The sequence below is a fragment of the Epinephelus fuscoguttatus genome, linkage group LG14, assembly GCF_011397635.1.
Source record: "Epinephelus fuscoguttatus linkage group LG14, E.fuscoguttatus.final_Chr_v1".
Classification (NCBI taxonomy): Eukaryota; Metazoa; Chordata; class Actinopteri; order Perciformes; family Serranidae; genus Epinephelus; species Epinephelus fuscoguttatus.
The window spans coordinates 27,245,389-27,266,846 of NC_064765.1; the positions used below are offsets into that span (position 1 = coordinate 27,245,389).

A 21,458-nucleotide genomic window follows, 5' to 3' on the forward strand; every position below is an offset into this window, starting at 1 on the left:
AGTGAAGTGACAAGGAAAGAGTTGTGATTCTTCTGCTATTTCCCTGTGTTCTGTAGGGGAAGTCAAGAGCAGACTTTTTGTTCCCCACAATGTCACACAGTTGCAGTTTTTTAAAGATTATGATGTGCACTATGATACTATAAAAAACAATTATAATTTATTTGGTGTTTTTTTTTACTTTTTGACACATTAAAGATATTTTTATACATTTGCGGTGTCTGTCTTTTCACCATATTTTAGTGTAAATGGAAAGTGCAATCTAATGAGCAATACTACATTCATCGAGGATGGGAATTGGTGTCATGGATAAAAGCACACAGGTGGACACTGGAAATGCTGTTGTAACTACTGGCAGGTACCGGTTAAATTGCTTACCCACATTGTTACAATGTACCAGTGTTTTTGCATAAGCTGTAGCTGTGTTGTTTTTGTTTGGTCTTGTACTATTAGGTCCATCTCCATTCTGCTTCACACTCATACTGTAAAAACACTCCACCATATCGATGCTTTTGGATGACTGCTGGGCTCATAATCAAAACTATTTCAACCTTTTTCCAATGTATAGCTGCTCCACAAGGAGGTAATGCTTATTGTAAAGAAAATCAAACAGATCAATGTTGTTTTTTAGCAGTAAATGAGCTGGTGTCAAAAGAATTTATTTTTAATTTCTTTGTACACTGATGACACAAAGGATTTTTAATCCACAAAGGACTTTGGCGACCTGTATTAGAGGGATTTATCCCATCATATACATCAACGTGCTGAAAGACGTGTAGCAGTGTCATCTGTCACATGAGGATAGTCTGAGCAGAAAGTTTCAACATGGTAAACCACTTCTGAGATTTTATGATATATCTAGTGGGCAAAGATATGAAAAATTAGATGAGTGAGGTGGTTCTGTGGTACTATGCAGAGGCTCTACGCAATACGCAAATACAATAAAATAAAGGCAGATTCTGTTTTCAAATTGCAACTATAATATTTAATTGTGTGTACACTTTTTTTAATGTCATTTTAGAGAGGTATGTAAAGGCTTGAAAAACAAAAGTAAAATGAGTATTCTTTTTAAAATCCCAAAAGCAAAAATATAGTAACTTATTTTAAAATTCTTCATTTTTTTAAAAGTAAAAATTGTGTTTATGTAGTTGAAAATGATAATTTGACCAAAACATCATGGTCAAAAAGCAGCTGTAAAAGAGGTCAATTTCTACAGGAAGAACTAACTGACATTACCGTTAGCGAAGCAATATAAACATATAGTTTTGGGTAAATATTATGTAGGATTTTTATACGTATCTAATTGGTAATGGGGGTTAAATTCAAATTAATACTTTTAATAAATTGATTCAAACATGATTTTTCAATTCAAATTCCCGGCCCATAGATGGCGCTTGCGGTGCTCTTACCATCTGCGAGGTCAACGTTCCTCCTCTCTCGGTGAAGAAGTGACGTCAGAAAAGAGGCTGAACCAACATGGCGGCTGTAATGAGGCTTGTCAACAGAAACACATTTAGTGCAGCAATGGGTCAACAGTATGTAGCGTTTAGCTCAGCAGCCAAAGTCAAAATAGTGAGTTTTATTTCCCTTGTATCTTCCAACTAACTGTATTGTGCATGTTTAGCTAGCAGCCTGGATGACAGCGCTGGTTAGTTAGCTGTTAGCGTCCTCTACGGTTAAGCTAACACGGACACGTTTGGTAATCTAGGTGCTGCTAGTTATGCTACCTGTCAGGCTGAACAGGTCAACTATTTGTAATGTAACGCTACTTTACACCTGTATTAAATGTGTGTGTGTGTGTGTGTAGGCTGGCGTAAGAGCAGGTAAAGCTCTTCCAGACATGGTGAAAATAGTGGAGGTGGGACCCAGAGATGGACTCCAGAATGAAAAGGTGAGATTATGTAAGATTAATTTGTTAATTTCATTACATAGCTGCCACTATGGCCAGGAAACCTCTACATTAACGTTAACACTGCTCTGTTTTCAAGCATCCGTGTACAGAGATGGAGTAGGTGCACAGCTTATGTGTTATGTAACCAATGTTTATCAAGTCTCATCTTGTTGTTTTACTGTTTCTATTCTAGACCATCGTGCCAACAGAGACCAAAATTCATTTGATTGACATGTTGTCAGCATCAGGGCTGCCAGTCATTGAGGCCACCAGCTTTGTGTCCCCAAAATGGGTTCCACAGGTGAGTTTGTTCCCCCAGAGACAGTCATGTGGAAAGTGCTGACACACCCCACACAGGGTGGTGCAGAAACTGCAATGTGTGGGAATGGAGTGGCCTTGTTTTCTCCAGCATTAATTAGTTTCTGTCATGTTTGTCCTCATGTCAGATGGCAGACCAGGTGGAGGTGATGAAGGGCATCAGCAGAAAGCCTGGTGTGGCCTACCCAGTCCTCACCCCCAACCTCAAAGGTTTCCAGGCTGCTGTGAGTGTCAAGCATCATATACCAACATATTTTCCCAACGCAGCTTCTAATCCTGTCAGTGATGTGTCCAAAAAATTAATTTAAAATGCCTTATTCTTGCTTGTACTTACTACAGGTGAAGGCAGGAGCTTCAGAGGTAGCCATATTTGGTGCTGCGTCTGAGCTGTTCAGTAAGAAGAACATAAACTGCTCAGTGGATGAAAGTTTACAGCGCTTTGACGAGGTCATGAAAGCAGCAAAAGAGGCCGGTGTGCCAGTTAGAGGGTAGGATTACTTGCTCCCGCCTTACTCTCTACAAACATATAAATCATTGTAATTATAGGCTTTGATTTTTACTTGAGTTCCTCTCTCTGTTTCTTGTCACTGCAGTTACGTGTCATGTGTCCTTGGATGCCCTTATGAAGGCAAGGTGGCACCTGAAAAAGTTGCACATGTGAGTTCTCACTTTATACATATTTACATTATGTGAACAGGCAGAAATGTATTCATTATCCTTTGACAAAAGACATAAATACAATGTAAGCACTGTCACTCATGAAACCAGGTCAAGATTTGATTCTGATCTTGCAGGTAGCTAAGCGTCTGTACTCCATGGGTTGCTATGAGATCTCTTTGGGTGACACTATTGGAGTGGGGACGCCAGGTAGCATGACTGAAATGCTGGAAGCAGTGAGCAGAGAGGTGCCAGTTAACGCCTTGGCAGTGCACTGCCACGATACCTACGGCCAGGCCCTGGCTAACATCCTCGTAGCCTTACAGGTCAGACCTGGTTTATCCTAATGCTATTTGAAAATATCTGTAGCTGATTATTGTTGTTGCAGTGTTAATTTTAATTAGTTTCAAGGTAAAGATTGTCTTTGTTTTGCAGATGGGAGTCAGTGTGATAGACTCATCAGTGGCAGGACTCGGCGGCTGTCCGTATGCTCAGGGGGCTTCTGGGAATGTTGCTACTGAGGATGTAGTGTATATGCTACATGGACTTGGAATTCAAACAGTAAGAAGGCACTATTTGTTTCTCTTTAGCCCCCCCACCCACTGTCTGAAAGTACAGACTAAAGATGCTGCTCTTGCATAATTTTTCTTTATGAGGGAGGAAAAACTGCTCTTTCATGAATTAAAGGCGCCATTTTAGCAGAATATTCCAGTCTGCCCTGTCACCATTTAGTTTGCAGTTGTAATTCTGTACGATGTGAGCTACCTCAAGTTTAACTTTCTGTACTCATCTCAGGGAGTGGACCTCTCAAAGCTGATGGATGCTGGAGCTTTCATCTGTCGAACCCTCAACAGGAAGACCAACTCCAAAGTAGCGCAGGCCACCTGCAAACTGTAGACAAAAACTAAACTATAGGCTTTTGCACAGACTGCACACTTCAGCACAACCGTGTAACCCGGAGCTGTCACCTTCTGTATGTTCACTTCTCCCCTTTGGTAATTCTAGTTTGATTCATCCTCTCCCGGTGTGAGAATATTACTTTAAGATTTGACCGGTATTCCTGACCCCTACCTCTGTTCAGATTAAAACCGTAGATATTCACTACATGAAAGCGTAGCTGGGACAAGTGCCTTATCTGTCTAACCATACAGATCTTGCTTATCAAAAGCTATGCCTTCACCCATTCATTGACAGTGTGCTTACATTCTTTTCTGGACAGTGGGTAAGCCAAAGTGAAGCACTTTGTTTATCGTAATAAATGAAGCAGTAAAAATGTCCTGGGGATGGATAATCTCACTGTTGATGTCAGAGAGAAGACGGAAGCGTTGCTTTGACTTCTGTCAGTGTGTAAATGCAGTGATCAGTGTCTTCAAATTAATTTTCTACACAGGGAGCACATCTAAGGCAACTGTCACTCCTTATGAACTTGGGCATTTTACTGGCTTGTGAAAAAAATGTTGATGTGTGCTTTGTATTTATTGTAAAATGTCTCTTTAAATTTAACATGTACATATCCAACTAGATTTAAAAAAAAAAGTTTCATAAATAAAATCTGTCATTAATTTAAAATTGAGAGCACTGTGATGAATCTAAAGGCTCTGAAACAGGCCATATAAATGGTTTAGCAAGAACTGGATTGGATTTGTAATTTCTGCCCTGTTACAGTCAACACCAGATGGGGTTTTTTCTTTGTGGAAGAAAATTTGATTTGAAGCCATCATCGACAAAATACGGATCATAGGTGGGTGTTAATCTTTGACAAACTCCATAGTGATGTAGCAGTTTGTTGTGGAAATGATTCAGGATAAACAAAAACTGTTTTCTTCACCACTCCTTTTTAAGAACCTGACTGACAAGTCTGACAGGCAGACTGAGATTCTTACTGCAAGCCTCCACAACCCTTAGACACATACATCATGGGTATCGGAGACAGGAAAACAGTACGTCATGATGACTCACAGCTAGTTTAAATGGTGAAGTTCTAGTTGGCATGCAAGCCTGGTCATCGGCAGCTTAAGAACCTTCATTATGAGTCAGCAGTGATGGAAAAATTCAGTTCCTTATATAATAAGGATGATCAGAGAGTAGCGTGGGAGTAAAAAGAGTCCCACACGTGTAAATGGCAACCATAGCAGCTCCTTACAGTTAAAACACCAAACAAACACACATTTAATAAATTTAATATATTTAGTTTTGTAAAAATGACTATTAACAACAAGTGCATAAAATACAATTCCACCTGATGTCCACAGTGGACGATTAGGGACTCGCAAAAATGTTCAATGAGCCATCTGTTTGTGCGACTTCTCTTCCCAACTCCTCCTCTGTACTCCCGCTCTACCAACACAGAATTAAACAGCAGCATTCCTTTCGCCTTTTTTGAATCAACAGTGGTCTTGGATTAGGCGAGTTTGTGTACAAGCACGTCAAAACACACAGGCGACCTATGTACAGCGTGACCGTGCAGCATAAACCTGAGACCAAGCATATGTCCGCCAAGGCTTTAGACAAAGAAATATGTAAATGATACACACATTTTGTTGCTTATCTGAGAAAAAAAACTGCAGTTAAACATTTTTGGCCAGTTTGCACACCTTCAAGTAATACGTAGCCATAACTATATGACTTTGGAGCGTCCACACTCCGATGGAGAATTGTTAACCATTCATCTATGTCATCAGGACAACAAATGGTGAGCATAAAGCTATTGTGTCAATTCATTTCAACAAAAGAGATCACCGAAATGTACATCTAACATCCAGTGACAACAGAGCCCTGACACACCACTGTATACACTGGCAGGGAGGGTGAATTCCTCTGCCAGGTGTGTCCTGCCTCCTCGAGTGAAGCTTTCAGTTTATTCCCCTCCTGTCAAAACTCAGATAGTAAGAAAGACAGAAACCTCACAGGAATGTGCTAATACGAGTGAAGGGGTGATGTTGACAAGGCACACAGACCTGTACTGTATTCAAAAACCAATATATTAACAAATTAGCTTTTTAGCTGACTTGTAAATATTGAGTATGTTGACTTGGAACCCAAAGTTCATACACTCAAAAAAAAGAGTCTGTGAGATGTGAACACAGGCGCCCACGGGATGAATCCAGTACTGATGACTCAACTTCCAGGGTTTGACACATACTTTAGTTTGGCTCATAGTTCTGAGTCTGTTTTCTGAGGTTTGTCATTGAGTTCTAGCCCAAGCACTGCTGATCTCTTGATCGTCAGCCTCAGCTCATGAAAGAGACAGATTGGGGGCAGAGGCCCGAATCTTCTCCTCATGTTTGAGTGCAGATACAGGCCGCAGTGAAGCCTTGAACGCACTCCTAAAGGATGGAGGCTTGTCCTTTAGGTCCAGCCTCGACGTATTCACTTCGCAGTCGTCAAAGGGGCCCTTGTTGGTGTAGTCCTCGTGATGCACAGCCACGTTGCGATTGCGCCTCTTGACCTTGTTCGCGCATCGCACGATGCGTTTGGAGATGAGATATATGATCTCACAGATGTTTAGGATGATGCAGAGGGCCGATGCTCCGACCATGAAGTAGGTGAAGACTTTCTTCTCGGTGGGGTGGCCGATGTAGCAGTCCACCAGGTTGGGACAAGGATCCACGCCGCACTTGACCAGTCTTGGCAGGTAGAAGCTATCGTAGACACGGTGCAGGATGTAGAGGAAGGAGACCTCGATGCCCGTCTTTACGAAGAGGCTGACCAGATAGGTCCACCACAAGCCGCCGTGCTTCTTGCCTGTGTTGTTGTACAGCTTGCTGTTCTCCCCATGTTTTGCCCTGTGCTTGCGCTCACGGTCATCACGGTACGCCACGTGCATGACCACCATGAAGGATGGGCAGGTGACGAAGATCAGCTGCAGGGCCCACAGCCGGATGTGGGAGATGGGGAAGAAGTGGTCGTAGCAGACGTTGGCGCAGCCAGGCTGCTTGGTATTGCAGTCAAAGTCCTTCTGCTCATCTCCCCACACTCGCTCAGCCGCCACCACGTACACCATCACCCTGAACACAAACACCACAGAAAGCCATACCCGCCCGAATGCGGTGGAGTATTTATTCACCCCGCTGAGCAGGGCTTGGAAGGTCTTCCAGTCCATGTCCTTGGCTGGCGGTCAAAGTCGTCTTTTCTGGAGTTCCTCTCTCGCTGGTAGTAGTTTATCTTCGAACCTGGATGAGGCAGAATGAGGAATGAGTGAGCTGTTTTCATTATCTGCTGAGTATCCTGCTTTCACTCTCTTCAGTCACACATAACCTTTCATTCTGACTTTTTTTAAAATCTCCGATTTTTCTTCCAAAGCTGATTGAATGTGAAAACATCTCCCACAGGCCTGATTTATCAGCCCTACCAGAAACAACCACTAACAATAACACACAATTAATGAGTAGGCCTCGAGCCAAACCGTTGAGGGAAACAAGTTGGACCAACGTTATTAACACACCCAGAGTTTATGAATATTTCAGAAAGCAGTACTTCCACTTTACAAATTCAAATCAAATATTTATTTAAGAAACAAAGTAAATACCATCAGCTGCCTGAACTGCATGTGTTAACACAAAAGCAGCCATTTAAACATGTACGGCTCTCAGAAAAACAGCCTTTTACGCACGGGCTGTTTGCGTTATTTGGACATATGGTCTTTTATAGGATTGGCTCATTACCGACATAAGGCGCTTCTACAACCACCAGGATTATTAATCGTTTCATAGATTGCTGTATAAAAGCCAGCGAATCGTTTCCAAATGGCTGAGACGCGAACTTAACGAAACTTGACTCATCTTAGACACATCAAAAGTTCACAAAAGCGGAGTTTTCACTTACCGAAAGAAGTATTAGTCCATTATTAGTTGACAGACACGCGGTTTCATATATTCCGAAGTGGTCTCTTGCAACTTTAATGTGGTTTTTGTCCTTTAACGCACAGATTTGGTTCCCCTCGACAGGTAAAGGAGCGCAGTGTTGAGAAATGCGCCTGTGGGTGGGGTTAAAGACGAAAGACTGGAACTACCCCAGATGTTCCTCTCTCCCTCTCTTCCCTCCCTCCCTCCTTCTCTCTGTCTCTTTCTCTCTCACTCACACCCCAGTGTTTGGTGGCAAATAATTTTGCATAACTGTTGTCACACTTAACATAATCTCCTGCTACTTTGAATAGGATTTGTAGCATGGGCGTACATGTGAGCAATTAAGTTTGGGACCAGATAAACCAATGAGAGCCTTGGGGATTTGAGTCCACACATGGTTCAGATTCATGGGGGACCACCAGGGTCCAACTCCTGTTCGATAGGGTCAAATGAGGCAAAGTATTCTCTCATCATTATAAAGTTTAGAGGCGACAGATGTAGATCCATTGTTTTTGTGTTCCATGTCTCCAGGAAGTGCTTTGTCCCTGTCCCAACGTGCCTCTGAGTACTGCACACAGGAGGACGTAAGAGGCAGACACACCCTGAGGTGAATGCATTTTTTGTTGTTGTGCATGTCCTAACCCTTGTCTGGTTGCTGGTTTCCCAAAGTATGACTAAAAGATAAGTGTTGGGCAACATTTCCTCTGAGATTTTGTGAGGGTAGTAGGTACCTGAGGAAGGTGGAGTGGCAGGTGGAGAGGAGGTCAAAGTGGTGAGCTCAGTTAGAGTGAATTTGTCACAATGTAACGAGAAAAACAATTCAGTTTCCCTGTTCCTCTTAAGTTTATTTCCTGCACAACCATTCCTTCTTCTTTACTCAACACGAACACCAGTGCAAAAAAAAAAAACATATTGTGTTTCCTTCATTCTTTTTGAGGCCAAGCTCTACTCAGATAACACTGTCACAGTTCATGAGCGCTTTTAAGCTCATCCGCATTGTCACATCATGAGCTTTTGTCTCCACTTCATTCTTCACCTGCTTTCACCACCAAACTTATTTTCCTTACACTATACAGATACCCATCAGACTGCTGTACAGTGTTACTGCTCTGTAGGGAAGACCCAGCCCCTCATTTGCGGTGTTTGCGGTTGGATTTAAGTCCTCAGATGCTGTTAGCATAATAAAATATCAGCTTGCTCAGAATGCCATAGCTGTGCCAGAGCCTGCCGGTTCTTGCAGACCGGTGTGTGTGTTCAGAGCTATTGAATCTTGTATTTACATTATATGAAAGGATAAAAGACTCACTCATGTATCACCGGTCTGGAGTCAAGTCAAGTCAGAGTTATTTGTATTGTTCAGTAACAGTCACATACAATGTCTCACTGGGCTTTTTCTTTCAGGGACACAATTAAGCCCGACATTTCTAAAAGGAAAGGAAGCACTCTCCAAAAGCTTTATAAGAACAACATGAATTATAACTGTAATTTACAGTATAAGGCTGTGTTGTAAGAGGTGGTGAGATGGCACATGCACAGACTGCAAAGTTAGGTAATGTGATAATCAAGCTGAGTTGCTTTTTTTGGTCTTCACTTTGTTAAAGTGCTGAAAAAATGAGATGTGATGACCATCCGTATTTATTTGAACATGGAGTACACTGACGTACACACACGCAGAACTCATTGAAACTGAAGAGCGGACGAGGAGAGAGAGGGAGCAGTGTTACTTCGGTAGCACATATACTAAAATTGCAACAGGCAGAGGAACATGTCGATTGTCAATCCGGCTCAAGGTAAACACAGACATTCATTTCTCCTTTCCGTTATGTTGTCGGATAATTACACTAACAGTCTGAGCCTATCTGTGTGAAAAAAATCCACTTTTAGTGGACGCATTTTGACGTTGTTTGACGCCGTCCCAGTGCCCTATTAAATATAGCATGTGCTCACGGGCTGCAGGCAGGTCAGCCCTAGGTTCGTACTGGAGAAATGTAAAACACTGAACATCCTATCACTCATTTAGACAAAAGTAGATCGGAAAATAGGGCCCAGGTTGAAAAAAACATTAGTTCCCCTTTAAGATTTGGAGCATGTGCATTTGTCCCTATCAATAAAAACATAAAAAATGGCACTGGTCTTTTGATTCAGATGACAAGTGATGCAGAAAAGGCACAAACTGGTCCATAAAATTCACAAGAATGTAAGAAATAAAGTGTTTGATGTGCAAAAAAAAATGCTCAGTTCAATTCAATTTTATTTATGAAGCCCAATATCACAGTCACAATTTGCCTCAGAGGGTCTTACAGCATACAACATCCCTCTATCCTTGGACCCTCACAGCAGATAAGAAGAAACTCCCCAAAATAAACCTTTAACAGAGAAAAAGCATGGTAGAAACCTCAGGAGGTGCAACTGAGGAGGGATCCCTCTTCCAGCATGGTCTCATGTTGAAATAAAACTTACACCCTTGGTTATGGCGCCTCTAAATTTAAACACTGCATCTCGAAGTCTTGCAGCCATGTGCTAAAACTCTCAGAGTATTGTTAGAAGTATCAGCTGCAGCTGTGCTTTTCAGGAAAATTCATCTGTGCTATAAAGCCTGGGCACATGAACATCTGTAAGTGCAGCATTTAAAGCAGTTCATCTGACAGTGATTGCATTTCAGAGAGAGGGGGGGAAGGGAAAAAAGAGTTGTCTCTCGCCTCCAGATGAAGAACTGGTCCAGGCAGTTAGCCAGGACACACCTGGAAGGAATGCGTCCCAATGACTCAACCGCTGCCAGCCGCAAGTCTCAACAAGACCGACCAACACAAACAGGATAAACACATTACTTATCAGGGGTGGTACTGTGAAAGGAAGGAAATGTACCAGCGCAGAGAAGGCAGGGACGAGAGGAGGAATACTGCCTGAGAAGTGTTGGGAGGATCTTGAAAAGAGAGTGATAGTCGGCTTCATGTGAGGAACCACCCCGTCAGCCTTGACAAACAATAAAGACAAAGAGACTGTGCACACTGGAGCTTGTTTATTTTTTCAGAGCTTGTTGCACTTCACATCTGATGTAACACTTGTCTTGAGAGCTTTAATTGTTGCCCCACTGGCCCTCAGATAAGGAAAATTCTATCCATACTGTGTTCTTGTACATGGATGTGTAGACAATAAAGTTCTCTTGAGTCTCAAATCATCCACAAATACCTAGTTATCCACTTCCTCATTGTGCATTCAGATATCCATCTGTGACATTCCTGCTGCCATCAAACACAGTGGAGATGAAGAATTACTTTTCGGCAGCAGCTTGTCTTTCCTGAAAACAGGGTCCTGGTTATACCATGATAATCCACAGACCTCTCTTGTTAAGAGTTCATCGGAACTACCGTCACCTGACATAGATATTAATGGTTCAAGTGACATCTGTTAACAGAGGTGCCTGCGGATTATCTTTTCATTGTTTGTTTAAAAACACTTTGCTGTTTGAGTTTTTAAAAATGTCATAGTTTATTGCTCCGAGCAGCACAAGCTATATTTATTCTCTTCTGTGGTATTGAGGTGGAAGCAGATATCTCCAAACCTCAGCAGAGCGAATTAAAAATATCCAACTGGCTCCACAAGAGAAGAAGAAAATATGAGTATTCATTCTCACTATATCACTTCTATGGAAGGTTGTAGTGTAAATACTGGAGTCATCCATTCAGAGGCGGCACTGACAGACAAATTCCTGCACTGGGTGGGTCCACACTCATCAGCACGGGTGATTCAAACTGAGGGGTGGGAGACTCCTCCTTTGCCCGTCTTAACGTACCAATCTACCCAAACAATGAGGGCGCTGCTTTTAGCAACAGAGCAATCTGTGCGCTGATGAGGGGGGAGGGCTTTATGAAACACATGGAAAAAGTGGAAGAAGGAGGAAAGTGGGAGATCTTTGTCAAACCACAGAACTTGTGCAGAATCAACAAACCCTTTGGCTTACATTGTTCTTCTACTTCCTATGCTTAGACATATTTTCTCTTACAGTATTTGTTATGGAGAATGGCGTGTGCACTGCTGTGTATGGGCTTTTCTAAACTGTCTTAAAAAACATGAAAAAAAAAAACACACTTTCAAAACATGAAAATATCATCTTTAATGAAAAATATTATTAACATCTGTGCAGCCACACTGCACCTCAGCACTGTGAGACATCCTGATATTATTAACAACTGTGTTTACAACACTGCATTTGGACTTCATCACTCTCTCCTCCCTGTATACAGGAAGCACTTTAAAAACAGGTCAGAACAGCAACACGCACAACAGCAGTATCTTTCAAACCTTTTTGATAAATAAAGTATTCACAAGAGTCAAATGTAAACATGTGAGTGAAGGGAAAAGACGTTGAACAGCCTGAACTAAGTATTTCAGGGTTGGGCGCAGAGCAGGAGGAAAACTTTACACAGAAAACCACATGTGTTTGTAAAACCATCTCCTAACCATGGAGTGACTCATAGCTGGTTTCAAGGCTAATTCTGAATCACACAAACTAGATTTTGTCTGCCAGGGCTGCAGAACTTCGTCTGTACAAAAGTCTCTGTAAATACTCCGACCCGAACCCACAATCGTGAGCACATTCCAGATCTATGACACATATGCATCGTGGTCCAGGATTTCTCTGACAGTGAACATTATAACAGTAAAGAACTACCTCAGTAGCAGTTCCTAGCAGAGTCTGAGCACACAAATGTCTGCTGACAAGTCTATGAGGGAAGTGCATGTGGAGGGGGGAGAGGCACATTTCCTTTCCCATGACATTGTTCTTAATTAAGTCTTTGCCTTTATTGTCGTTATCTCAAGATATGGCGACGCTGTATGAAGGAGCAGGTGTTTCAGGGGTGGATTTGCACGTCCCCTTTAGATTGTTTGAGTCCATCAAGTTGCTTCCGCTGGACAGTGTGTTGGTCATGACCTGGCGAGAGTTTTGGACTGAGCTGAAACATTCACGGCAGCGTTTCCCAACCAGGTAGAGGATTTCTAAGACAGAGAGGAAGATGCATGCCAGGCTGGTGACCACCATGAAGATGGTGAAGATTCGTTTCTCGGTGGGCCGAGCGATGAAGCAGTCCACCTTGTTGGGACACGGCTTCTGTTCGCACTTGATGAGCGAGGGGAAGTCATAACCCTCATAGATGTGGTACAGGAGGTAGACGAAGGTGGCGTCCACACCTATTTTGAAGACCAAAGTAAGGACATAGGTCCACCACAGGCCCCCACGCTTCTTGCCCGTGTTCTGGTAGAGGCGGCGGCAGTTCTCGCCGTACTTGAGCCGGTGTTTCCGCTCCCTGTCGTCCCTGTAGGCTACGTGCATCACCACCAAGAGAGAGGGGCAGGTGACGAAGATCAGCTGCAGGGCCCACAGGCGGACGTGGGAGACAGGGAAGAAGTGGTCGTAGCAGACATTGTGGCACCCAGGCTGAGCCGTGTTGCATTTGAAGTCTTTCTGTTCGTCGCCCCATACCTTCTCCGCCGCCACCACAAACACCATGACCCTGAAGAGGAAGACGATAGAGAGCCAAACTCGGCCGAAGGCTGTGGAGTACTTATTCACCCCACTGAGGAGGCCCTGGAGGAATGCCCAGTTCATGACGAGGTTTGTTCACAGTCTGTCTTCTCTTCCTGCTGATGGAAGACAGAGGAAGCTCTTTTCAAGCTGAAACAGTACAGACAAAACTCAGGTATCTACCAGCCTGGAGGAAAAAGAAAAGAGCCATGTCACAGATGTAGAAGAAGACTAAGACAACAAAGAAAAAATACTAAGGTGGAGCGGGGTTATTAGCATATACATTCATGTGTTTACATATCTTTAAGGCAAAGACATAAAAGGAAAAAGAGCAACCTGAGCGCCTGAAGTTACCCAAAACGTTTATTTAACAGCAGACTTTCTCACTATACAAGCAATAACTTTTAAATTCGTCGCTGTGCTGAAACACTGTCAAACAACACTTACTCAATCAGCCATACACTTCTCAGCGACTACAGCAAACGCGTTAAAGTTTGTACTTTCCGTGCGTAAATGCGCGTATCCACAATATCCACGTCTAAAAACCTACTGAATCGGGTAAATCCGAACAGCTTCGCGTTATTGTCCGATTCAGTACTTTATATATTGATCTGAATACTTACAGTTTAAACGCTGTTGTTTCGCCTCAGTGTCGAAGCGGAGGAACAGGCTTCGGGATGAACCTCACCGATGAGAATCTGGGTAGATTTCTCAACAGCACGGGAGTGGAGGGGGTGGAGTTGATCGCCTGACATTTCTTTTCCCCACTTAACCTGCTCAGGTGTGGCTGCTTCACTGCACCAAATACTTGTTTGTCCAATGAAGTGAGGAGAGAGGTTAACGTTTGATTCTCTTCTTTATTCAATTACTTTAAGCTTCATTCATTTGCAGAAACTCCCTGCACGTCATCACTTACTTGAAATCTATATATATACATATTTTCGTTTGCATGATTTGAGGTGTCATTTAGTAGACATTATTCTATTTCCTGCCCAGGACTACAGATGAAAATTAGTGTAGCTAACTGGTGCAGCTAAGTAGCTGTGCACTGTCCCTGTTGAATAAATAAAGTTAGATAAAATAAAATAAGTTTTTAAATTTTAACTCAAATTTTATTAATAAAAATATATATACATATATATTTTTTTGCAAAACTTTTGACAACAGGTTCCTTTTTTAAACTTAAAATGAATAAAGAAAATATGTGCAACAAATAGGTAATTATGCAGCTCTAACGGGGTCAACCAACAATCAGCAAATCAATGTGACATTTAATTTACGCAAAGTAAAAGACATCAATCTGTGGTTTCTTTTTATAAAAAAAAGGGTGTTTATTGAAATATTTACATGGCAGATGACGTGTATTCAAAGTACAAAAGACCATGAAAACACACTCAGACACACTGTCTCCGCAGACAAATACAAACAAGCACGCGCTTTGTTTTCGTTCACACATATTCTCCACAGTCAGAGATGATGACTTTCTGCTTCGGCTTGCCGTCTTTATTTCCCTGAGCCTGCAGAGAGAAAACACATTTAACGACACAGCAATTGCTTACTGAAATTGAGCTTCATTATCTTCACCTTTTACAAGCTTTTATAACAACATGATCAACAATTATCAATATAACATAAAGCCCAGACAGATGTTTGACTTCCAGGTTTATAATCCAGATCACAAATATCTTCCTATTTTTGCAAATGAAATAAAATTAACTTGATGTCATCCCTAAAAATGCGTTAACACTACTACTGATGATACTGATGATAATAATGATAGTGGTGGTGGTGGTAGTAACAATAGTAATAATAATAATAATCTTTATTGTCCACAATGTGGAAATTTGCACATCATAATAAGGCCACAACACATACAATAAATAACAAAACATTCACAGTACAGACAACAACAACACGTGTATGTATTTCAGTATGAATGGTGGTTACAAATTTAGCAAAGTTATTACATTTGGTATCAAAGATTTGTAAATGTTCCTGGTTGCTACAGCAGCACTGCGTCATCCTGAGGGCAATTTTATGAGTACTTTAAAAAGCGGGTGAAATGTGTCAGCCACAATTCGTCGGGCTTTTTGTTACACCTGCATTTTATGTACGTCCAGTTGTTTCTGCTCTTTCCAAATAATCTTACTGGCCATGTTTGTAATTCTGGACAGTCTATCTTTGCTCTTAGCTTCCAGGTGCCCACACCACATACACATGTTAAAAGTTCAAATACTTTTAACAGCATTCGGTAAATCAACAGATATTTCTGCCGATTTCTAAAGCCCAGTTCAGACCAAAGATTTTGCTTCGAGACAAAACTGTTACGGAATGTTGCAGAGAAAAGTTGCAGCGGTGTAAACTGGCAGTCTGAACTTGACTCAAGCCGGCTGATGGCGTCACCTGCAACTCAGCTGGTCAAATCGCCAGCGGACGGTTTTGGAATGTAAAGCTTGTCACCTGTTTATATAGCCAGCTGGCTTGAAGTGAAATACTAGGTCAAGTCAAAATGACCACAGACAGCGTATTTGCTTGCTGTGGCAGGTGCTCTGTCCTCATGGTGTTTCGGTGTCAGACAGTGTGTCGCTGCTGCTGCTCGCTGTTTGTGCTTATGCCCCCTCACACACACACACACATTCTCATTGACAACTAATTGGCGCTGCTTACTTATATAACTGTCGTATTTATTATGAATACAGTCCATCTGATGCTCATTTTGTTTATATTTTTCACCGTTTCAGCACTACTACAAATGCAACTGTACCCAGTATCTCATTGTCACTGTCCTCATTCATATGTTAAGAAGCTACAAATTATATTCAGCCACAAAATAAGCCTGAAAAGCTGGAAATCAGAACGGAAGTACAGAGAGTTGTTGCAAAGAGATGATACCGTCTCATCTAGTTGCACTGGTATGAAACTGGAGGTTTTCAGAATGTTGCAGAACGGCGCGTTGCCAATAGTTTGTTTCAACTTGTCTTGACGCAAATCTTTTGTCTGAACTGGGCTTAAGAAAACACAAATTTTGGTTACTGCTGTTCACATGTATGATTTATTCACATGTAGTAATAGTGAGAAGCAAATAGTGATTCATGTGATTAAAAGTTACACTGGGTAATAATAACCAAATTAAGTCTCTAAGTCTCAGTAAATCCTTTTGTCCCTCACCTCCATTGCACGCAGCACGTCCATCCCTTCCACCAGATCTCCAAACACCACATGTTTGCCATCCAGCCAGTCTGTTTTGTCGGTGGTGATGAAGAACTGCGAGCCGTTAGTGTTTGGCCCAGAGTTGGCCATGGAGAGCTGCCCTGTGAGCACGAGAGACAACATTTGGCCAGTTATCCACAGGATGTGCTAGTGAACCTTCATGCTCAATCACAGAGTCCACAGACTCCAACACACACTCTAGAGAGCTCCACACGAAACTCCTCACCTGGCGCGGTGTGTTTGAGGACAAAGTTTTCATCATCAAACTTCCGTCCGTAGATGGATTTGCCCCCGGTGCCGTTGTGGTTGGTGAAGTCTCCTCCTTGACACATAAACTGAGGGATGATACGATGGAAGCTGCTGCCCTTAAAGCCAAAGCCCTTCTCATGCGTGCACAGGCAGCGGAAATTCTCTATGAGATATAAGAGAAGATGCTGGTGTCAATATTTGCCAACACATTATTTTGTTTTTTAAATACAAAAGATATAATTAAACACTTGCAGTTTTTTAATCCTGTTAAATTCACTTTAGTATCAATATTTATTCAACCAACCTGTGCAGCTACAGTATATATTTTTGAGAAAGATTTAAAGATAAAAGCCCTGCAGCATACACACCTACTGTCATGGGAACAATGTCAGCCCGAAGAAGAAAGCGTAGTCTTCCTGCCGGCTTGTTTCCAATCTTGATGTCCATGTAGACCTGAGGATTAACTCTGCCCTTTTTAGCCGGGGGTTCGTCCTACAAACACAAATTATTCTTATGTCACTATCTAAACATAGATAAGAGTCAGGGGTATCATTGCAAGCTAGGAAAGCTATCTCACTTCCTGTGTTGCAGTGTTGGTTGTCTCGCCACCCGCTGTCTCTGCTTCAGCCTCCTCTGAGGTCTTCCCTGAGAACTTCTTCAGCCAGTCATCATCCGACCACACTGATGGGAAAGTCAGAGTCAAAATCAGAACCAATGATTTCAACTACTGTCCACGCAGAGGCTTTTATAAACAAGTTTTTGTCAATCACCTGGTCGAGAAGAACCTTCTTTGATTCTCATGGGCTTGGCGGTGTTGACCCGGATAGTCCGACCAAAAAGCTCAGACTCATTCTTACAGAGAAAAAGAACAAAAACATCAAATGTTAAAACAGGAAGCTCATCTGCTGGATCTTTGGGATAAACTCACAATGACTAGGTCTCTGAAACAGAAATAATACTTACCATGTTATCAATAGCTGCTGCAGCATCCTACAAGAGACAAAGACAATATATTGGTTAAGAGCACAGAAATAGTTACCACTGAAGTCCTCATTATGCGTCAATAACCAACCATGTTTACACTGAATCCATCACCAGAGACAGCATTCCAATTAGAGGTGTTGTGATATACTGGTACTGATGATAACCATGAGTATTTAAAAATGAAATATCAATATCATGTTGATAAAACAGATGTGATAATATTGTCTAAATAATCCAGTGCCTCTTAAATAATTTCCATTTCTTTCTGTTCTCTCTTTGTCTCCTTCCTGGAGCAACACCTGATTTTCTCTCACTATTTATTCAGTGTAATTGCCGGATTTGTACACTTTTGTACAGTTGTGGTTACAGACTCTCTGTCTCCTTATACTCATATTTTAATGTAAGTCATTTACCAAGAAAAAAAAGAAATACAAACAGCACAAGCTAAAGATGGATTTTACTGATAACATTATTATTATTTCCAATTTTTTTTATGGCTATCATTATATTATAGTTACTGTAAACTCTTTTTGCCATGATAATGGTGTGGTGAAAATCTGATATTGTGCCTGCACTAATTCCAGAAAACTGTGTATAAAGGATGCTGATAAGTGTATTCAGTTCTTATCCTGTTTAAATGCAAGAGCATGGCCATATTAATAACTGGGAATCGCCCCTCTTAAACATCGAACATCATCCTTCTTGTGTGTTGATATTATTGTATACACTAAGTACATTTTACATTTTATGGCTGTACCTTAAAGTACATTTGTTAGCAAGCAGATGGATTACTGTATGTTTGGAAATTCAGTTAAATTTGAGATAGTACTGTAGTTCAGTTACGGTGTGTACATGTTCAACATCTGTAGTCTGAATGTGACCTTATTCAGGTTAAAGTAATTAGCAGTTAAAGTAATATTAACTAATGGAGATTTTCATACAGAATTAGTGTTGTCTTAATTGGTGTATCATCAGAATATTGCAGCATTAAGTGTGTACTTCAGTGCTATAACCAATACATACCTCTGCCAATTCAAACTCAATGAACGCAAATCCTCTGTGCTTTTCTGAAAACAGAACATAAGACACATTAATGCAGATTAATATTCATATTACCCACACTGTTTACACTGTTACACAGACAAAGTGGAGTTACTGTCACTTACATCTAGGGCTGTCACTAACGATTATTTTCATTGTCGACTAATCTGTCGATTATTTCTTCGATTAGTCGACTAATCATTTCATCGAAAAATGTGTTAAAATGTTGAAAAATGTCGTTCTGTCTCTTCCAAACCCCAAAAATTACGTCATCTAATGTTTTGTTTCATACTCACGCCAAAGGGTTTTAGTTCACTGTCATAGGAGAGTGTGTAAAGCTGCCAATATTTGAACGTAAGAAGCTGCAATAAGAGTATTTTGGGGTTCTTTTATAGTACTTTTCTATGAAAAATGTCTCAAACCGATTAGTCGACTACTAAAATAGTCACCGATTATTTGAATAGTCGATTAGTCATCGATTAGTCGACTAATCGTGGTAGCCCTACTTACATCACATTTTGTTGTGACTGCTTAGGGAATATTTTTGCAAAAACTTTACACCAAACATTCCTTTGAATAAGCACATGGAACACTAACTACACACTGATAGTGTAAATGCAAAACACTTGTGGCTTTTGATTTTTCTGTGTGCGGGGCATAGCAGTCTGCTTAGAGTTTTGCATTCACAAATGTATCCAAATGTGTGAAGTATAAATGTGTATCCACACATAACACACTATCAGTACAAATAAGGGGGACGTTTTTTTGCTAACCATCCTATTACTCCTAAAAGCACAGTGGTAGAAAATCAAAAACATTTAAGTTAGAAAAAAAGAGCAGAAAAACAGACTAAATGGGCCCTTATTTGTGGCTCTGGTCATAATACTTCCTCTGCATCTCTGTCCAATATTGGCCCCCACTGTTGTCCAAATGTTTACCTGCTTTCTATTTATAGTGCTCAAGCTCTGCTTTGCAAGTGAACTCAATATCTAAAAGTGTTTTCGCACCATGTGTCAGTGTGGAGAAGAGATAAAGCAGAGAACCTACACACTTGATAAATGCATTGACTACAAGTGTTACTGGTTGCACAGAAAATGCTGCAAAAATCGCTGTTAGTGTGTAAGCATTCAGGAAAACTGACAGAAAACTCCCGATCTTACCTGTTTCATAGTCTAATGGTATCTGGATGTCTGTGATGTCTCCAAACGGAATGAAAGCTGCATGTAACACCTTCTCATCCACCTCCTCTGCAAGGCCACCTGACACAAACACACCATACTGACACTGAGCTGATGGACAGTATGTTTACTACTGACATGTCATGTCGCCTTATAAAATTAACAATGAAAAAATATTTGCGTGTACATTTCATAAGCAAAGGATAACGGGACAGGTTTGCGTGCTACGTTCAAGGTACATGAGGAACCAAAGGAGTCCTGAGTTCCTGAGGCTGAAGCTTATTTATGTTTAATTACATCTTGTACCGAGTTCATTAACAACTTTACTCAGGCGTCGAGGAAACTGTACGAAGTTTTAAATTAACAAAGTTGCCATGTTTTCAGGTGACGCTTTTAAGTTTCACCGGCTAAACTTTCCGTATCAGAGTTTTATTCATATTATCTGAACTTACACATATTTAGTTGTGTTTCGTTGTATTATTTACAGCGTATTCCCTTTAATACGTTCGCTAGATTTACCGAAACAACGCAATTTTAACGTATTTTTATGAAAACTAACACTAACTTACCAACATACAGCACTCGTTTGTTAGCCGCCATATTGGATTCAACCCTTCAACTTTGACCTCAGCTGCTTGTGATTGGCGCAGAGAGGCTAAAGCCCGCCTCCCAATGAGGAAATGTTGTCTCGCGCCACCTGTCGGAGGAAACTGTCATTACTCAACTCTCACTTTTTTTATACCACAGCCTTTCTGTTACTGGGAAGGTCAGTTTCATTTTCATATTTTACAACTTCGTCTTATACAAATATTCCTAAAACTGTACCTATATATTATATTTCTATTTTCCAACCATTATTGTGAACAACATTTTTTTCAGTTTTAAAGGAAACACGGTTGGCATTTGGACAGAATGAGAGTTAAGTTTGATATTTGAGCTTTTATAGGCACAAGTGTAAATAATAAAATTAATGATGGCTCTTTCATTAAAGGACTTTTTTCACAACAGATATTTTGACTTGTTATAGTGTGAAAAGCACAGGTGTTGCTATCACTAATGATGCCTGTCCCAGCAAACCAGCATGCACAGTATCAGGACCCTGAAACGGAGGCAGCTAAACTGAACTTACTCTCTTTCTATGACAAGTCAGAATGTTTGCAGTGGAAAATATATTTTATTTTGCTTTCTTTCTGTATTTAAAGGTGGCATTTTATGTGCAGACAAGAATATAATATTTTTGGGCACCACTTTCTAGTCAGGCATCCTTGTAAAGGGTTTATAACTGAGTTTAATAATGGTAAGTGAATTATCAATGCTTATAGATCATTTAATAGAGACAACTTTGGGTGACCAGGTTATAAAAAATCTCTCTGACTTGTTGTAAAGTTTTTTGTTTGGCCAAGACAAGAAAAATAAAGAAATCACTTTACTTTCCAGGAAAAGTATTTAAAATATTTCCTATTATCAAACCTTATGAACCACTTCCTTGAAGGAAATATAATGTAATCAATGAATTCATCCTCTTTTTAACAGTAGGCTTCTGCTGTTTGTTTTTGTCCCTTTTA

At 41.0% G+C, this 21,458-nt stretch overlaps 4 protein-coding genes across 4 annotated transcripts; 1 reads left to right on the forward strand and 3 right to left on the reverse strand.

Moving 5' to 3' along the window:
- The first annotated feature begins 1,421 nt into the window (after window positions 1-1,421).
- Window positions 1,422-4,436, forward strand: hmgcl (3-hydroxy-3-methylglutaryl-CoA lyase). Its single transcript, XM_049596929.1, has 9 exons — window positions 1,422-1,569; window positions 1,805-1,888; window positions 2,082-2,189; window positions 2,335-2,430; window positions 2,546-2,694; window positions 2,800-2,863; window positions 3,001-3,189; window positions 3,299-3,424; window positions 3,659-4,436. The coding sequence occupies exons 1-9, from the start codon at window positions 1,474-1,476 to the stop codon at window positions 3,758-3,760; spliced, it is 1,014 nt and encodes a 337-aa protein (XP_049452886.1). The 5' UTR covers window positions 1,422-1,473; the 3' UTR covers window positions 3,761-4,436.
- A 591-nt stretch (window positions 4,437-5,027) lies between these two features.
- On the reverse strand, window positions 5,028-7,917 carry gjb3 (gap junction protein beta 3). The gene is made up of 2 exons (XM_049596958.1): window positions 7,688-7,917; window positions 5,028-7,035 (listed from the first exon to the last, which is right to left on the reverse strand). The coding sequence occupies exon 2, from the start codon at window positions 6,963-6,965 to the stop codon at window positions 6,099-6,101; it is 867 nt and encodes a 288-aa protein (XP_049452915.1). The 5' UTR covers window positions 6,966-7,035; window positions 7,688-7,917; the 3' UTR covers window positions 5,028-6,098.
- Window positions 7,918-11,796: 3,879 nt separating this feature from the next.
- gjb10 (gap junction protein beta 10) lies at window positions 11,797-13,984 on the reverse strand. Its single transcript, XM_049597002.1, has 2 exons — window positions 13,855-13,984; window positions 11,797-13,418 (listed from the first exon to the last, which is right to left on the reverse strand). The coding sequence occupies exon 2, from the start codon at window positions 13,313-13,315 to the stop codon at window positions 12,524-12,526; it is 792 nt and encodes a 263-aa protein (XP_049452959.1). The 5' UTR covers window positions 13,316-13,418; window positions 13,855-13,984; the 3' UTR covers window positions 11,797-12,523.
- A 553-nt stretch (window positions 13,985-14,537) lies between these two features.
- ppie (peptidylprolyl isomerase E (cyclophilin E)) lies at window positions 14,538-20,519 on the reverse strand. The gene is made up of 10 exons (XM_049595767.1): window positions 20,463-20,519; window positions 19,876-19,974; window positions 18,698-18,741; window positions 17,654-17,680; window positions 17,461-17,542; window positions 17,268-17,371; window positions 17,059-17,182; window positions 16,668-16,853; window positions 16,400-16,542; window positions 14,538-14,748 (listed from the first exon to the last, which is right to left on the reverse strand). The coding sequence occupies exons 1-10, from the start codon at window positions 20,491-20,493 to the stop codon at window positions 14,680-14,682; spliced, it is 909 nt and encodes a 302-aa protein (XP_049451724.1). The 5' UTR covers window positions 20,494-20,519; the 3' UTR covers window positions 14,538-14,679.
- Window positions 20,520-21,458: the final 939 nt, after the last annotated feature.

Coding starts and splice junctions, on each gene's coding strand:
- hmgcl (XM_049596929.1), top strand. CDS start 1,474: ATGGCGGCTGTAATGAGGCTTGTCAACAGAAACACATTTAGTGCAGCA. Junction 2,431..2,545: donor TCAAAGGTTTCCAGGCTGCT/GTGAGTGTCAAG, acceptor TACTTACTACAG/GTGAAGGCAGGAGCTTCAGA. Junction 3,190..3,298: donor ACATCCTCGTAGCCTTACAG/GTCAGACCTGGT, acceptor TTTGTTTTGCAG/ATGGGAGTCAGTGTGATAGA.
- gjb3 (XM_049596958.1), bottom strand. CDS start 6,965: ATGGACTGGAAGACCTTCCAAGCCCTGCTCAGCGGGGTGAATAAATAC.
- gjb10 (XM_049597002.1), bottom strand. CDS start 13,315: ATGAACTGGGCATTCCTCCAGGGCCTCCTCAGTGGGGTGAATAAGTAC.
- ppie (XM_049595767.1), bottom strand. CDS start 20,493: ATGGCGGCTAACAAACGAGTGCTGTATGTTG. Junction 17,543..17,653: donor CAGCAGCTATTGATAACATG/GTAAGTATTATT, acceptor TTTCTCTGTAAG/AATGAGTCTGAGCTTTTTGG. Junction 17,183..17,267: donor CCAACACTGCAACACAGGAA/GTGAGATAGCTT, acceptor TTGTGTTTGTAG/GACGAACCCCCGGCTAAAAA.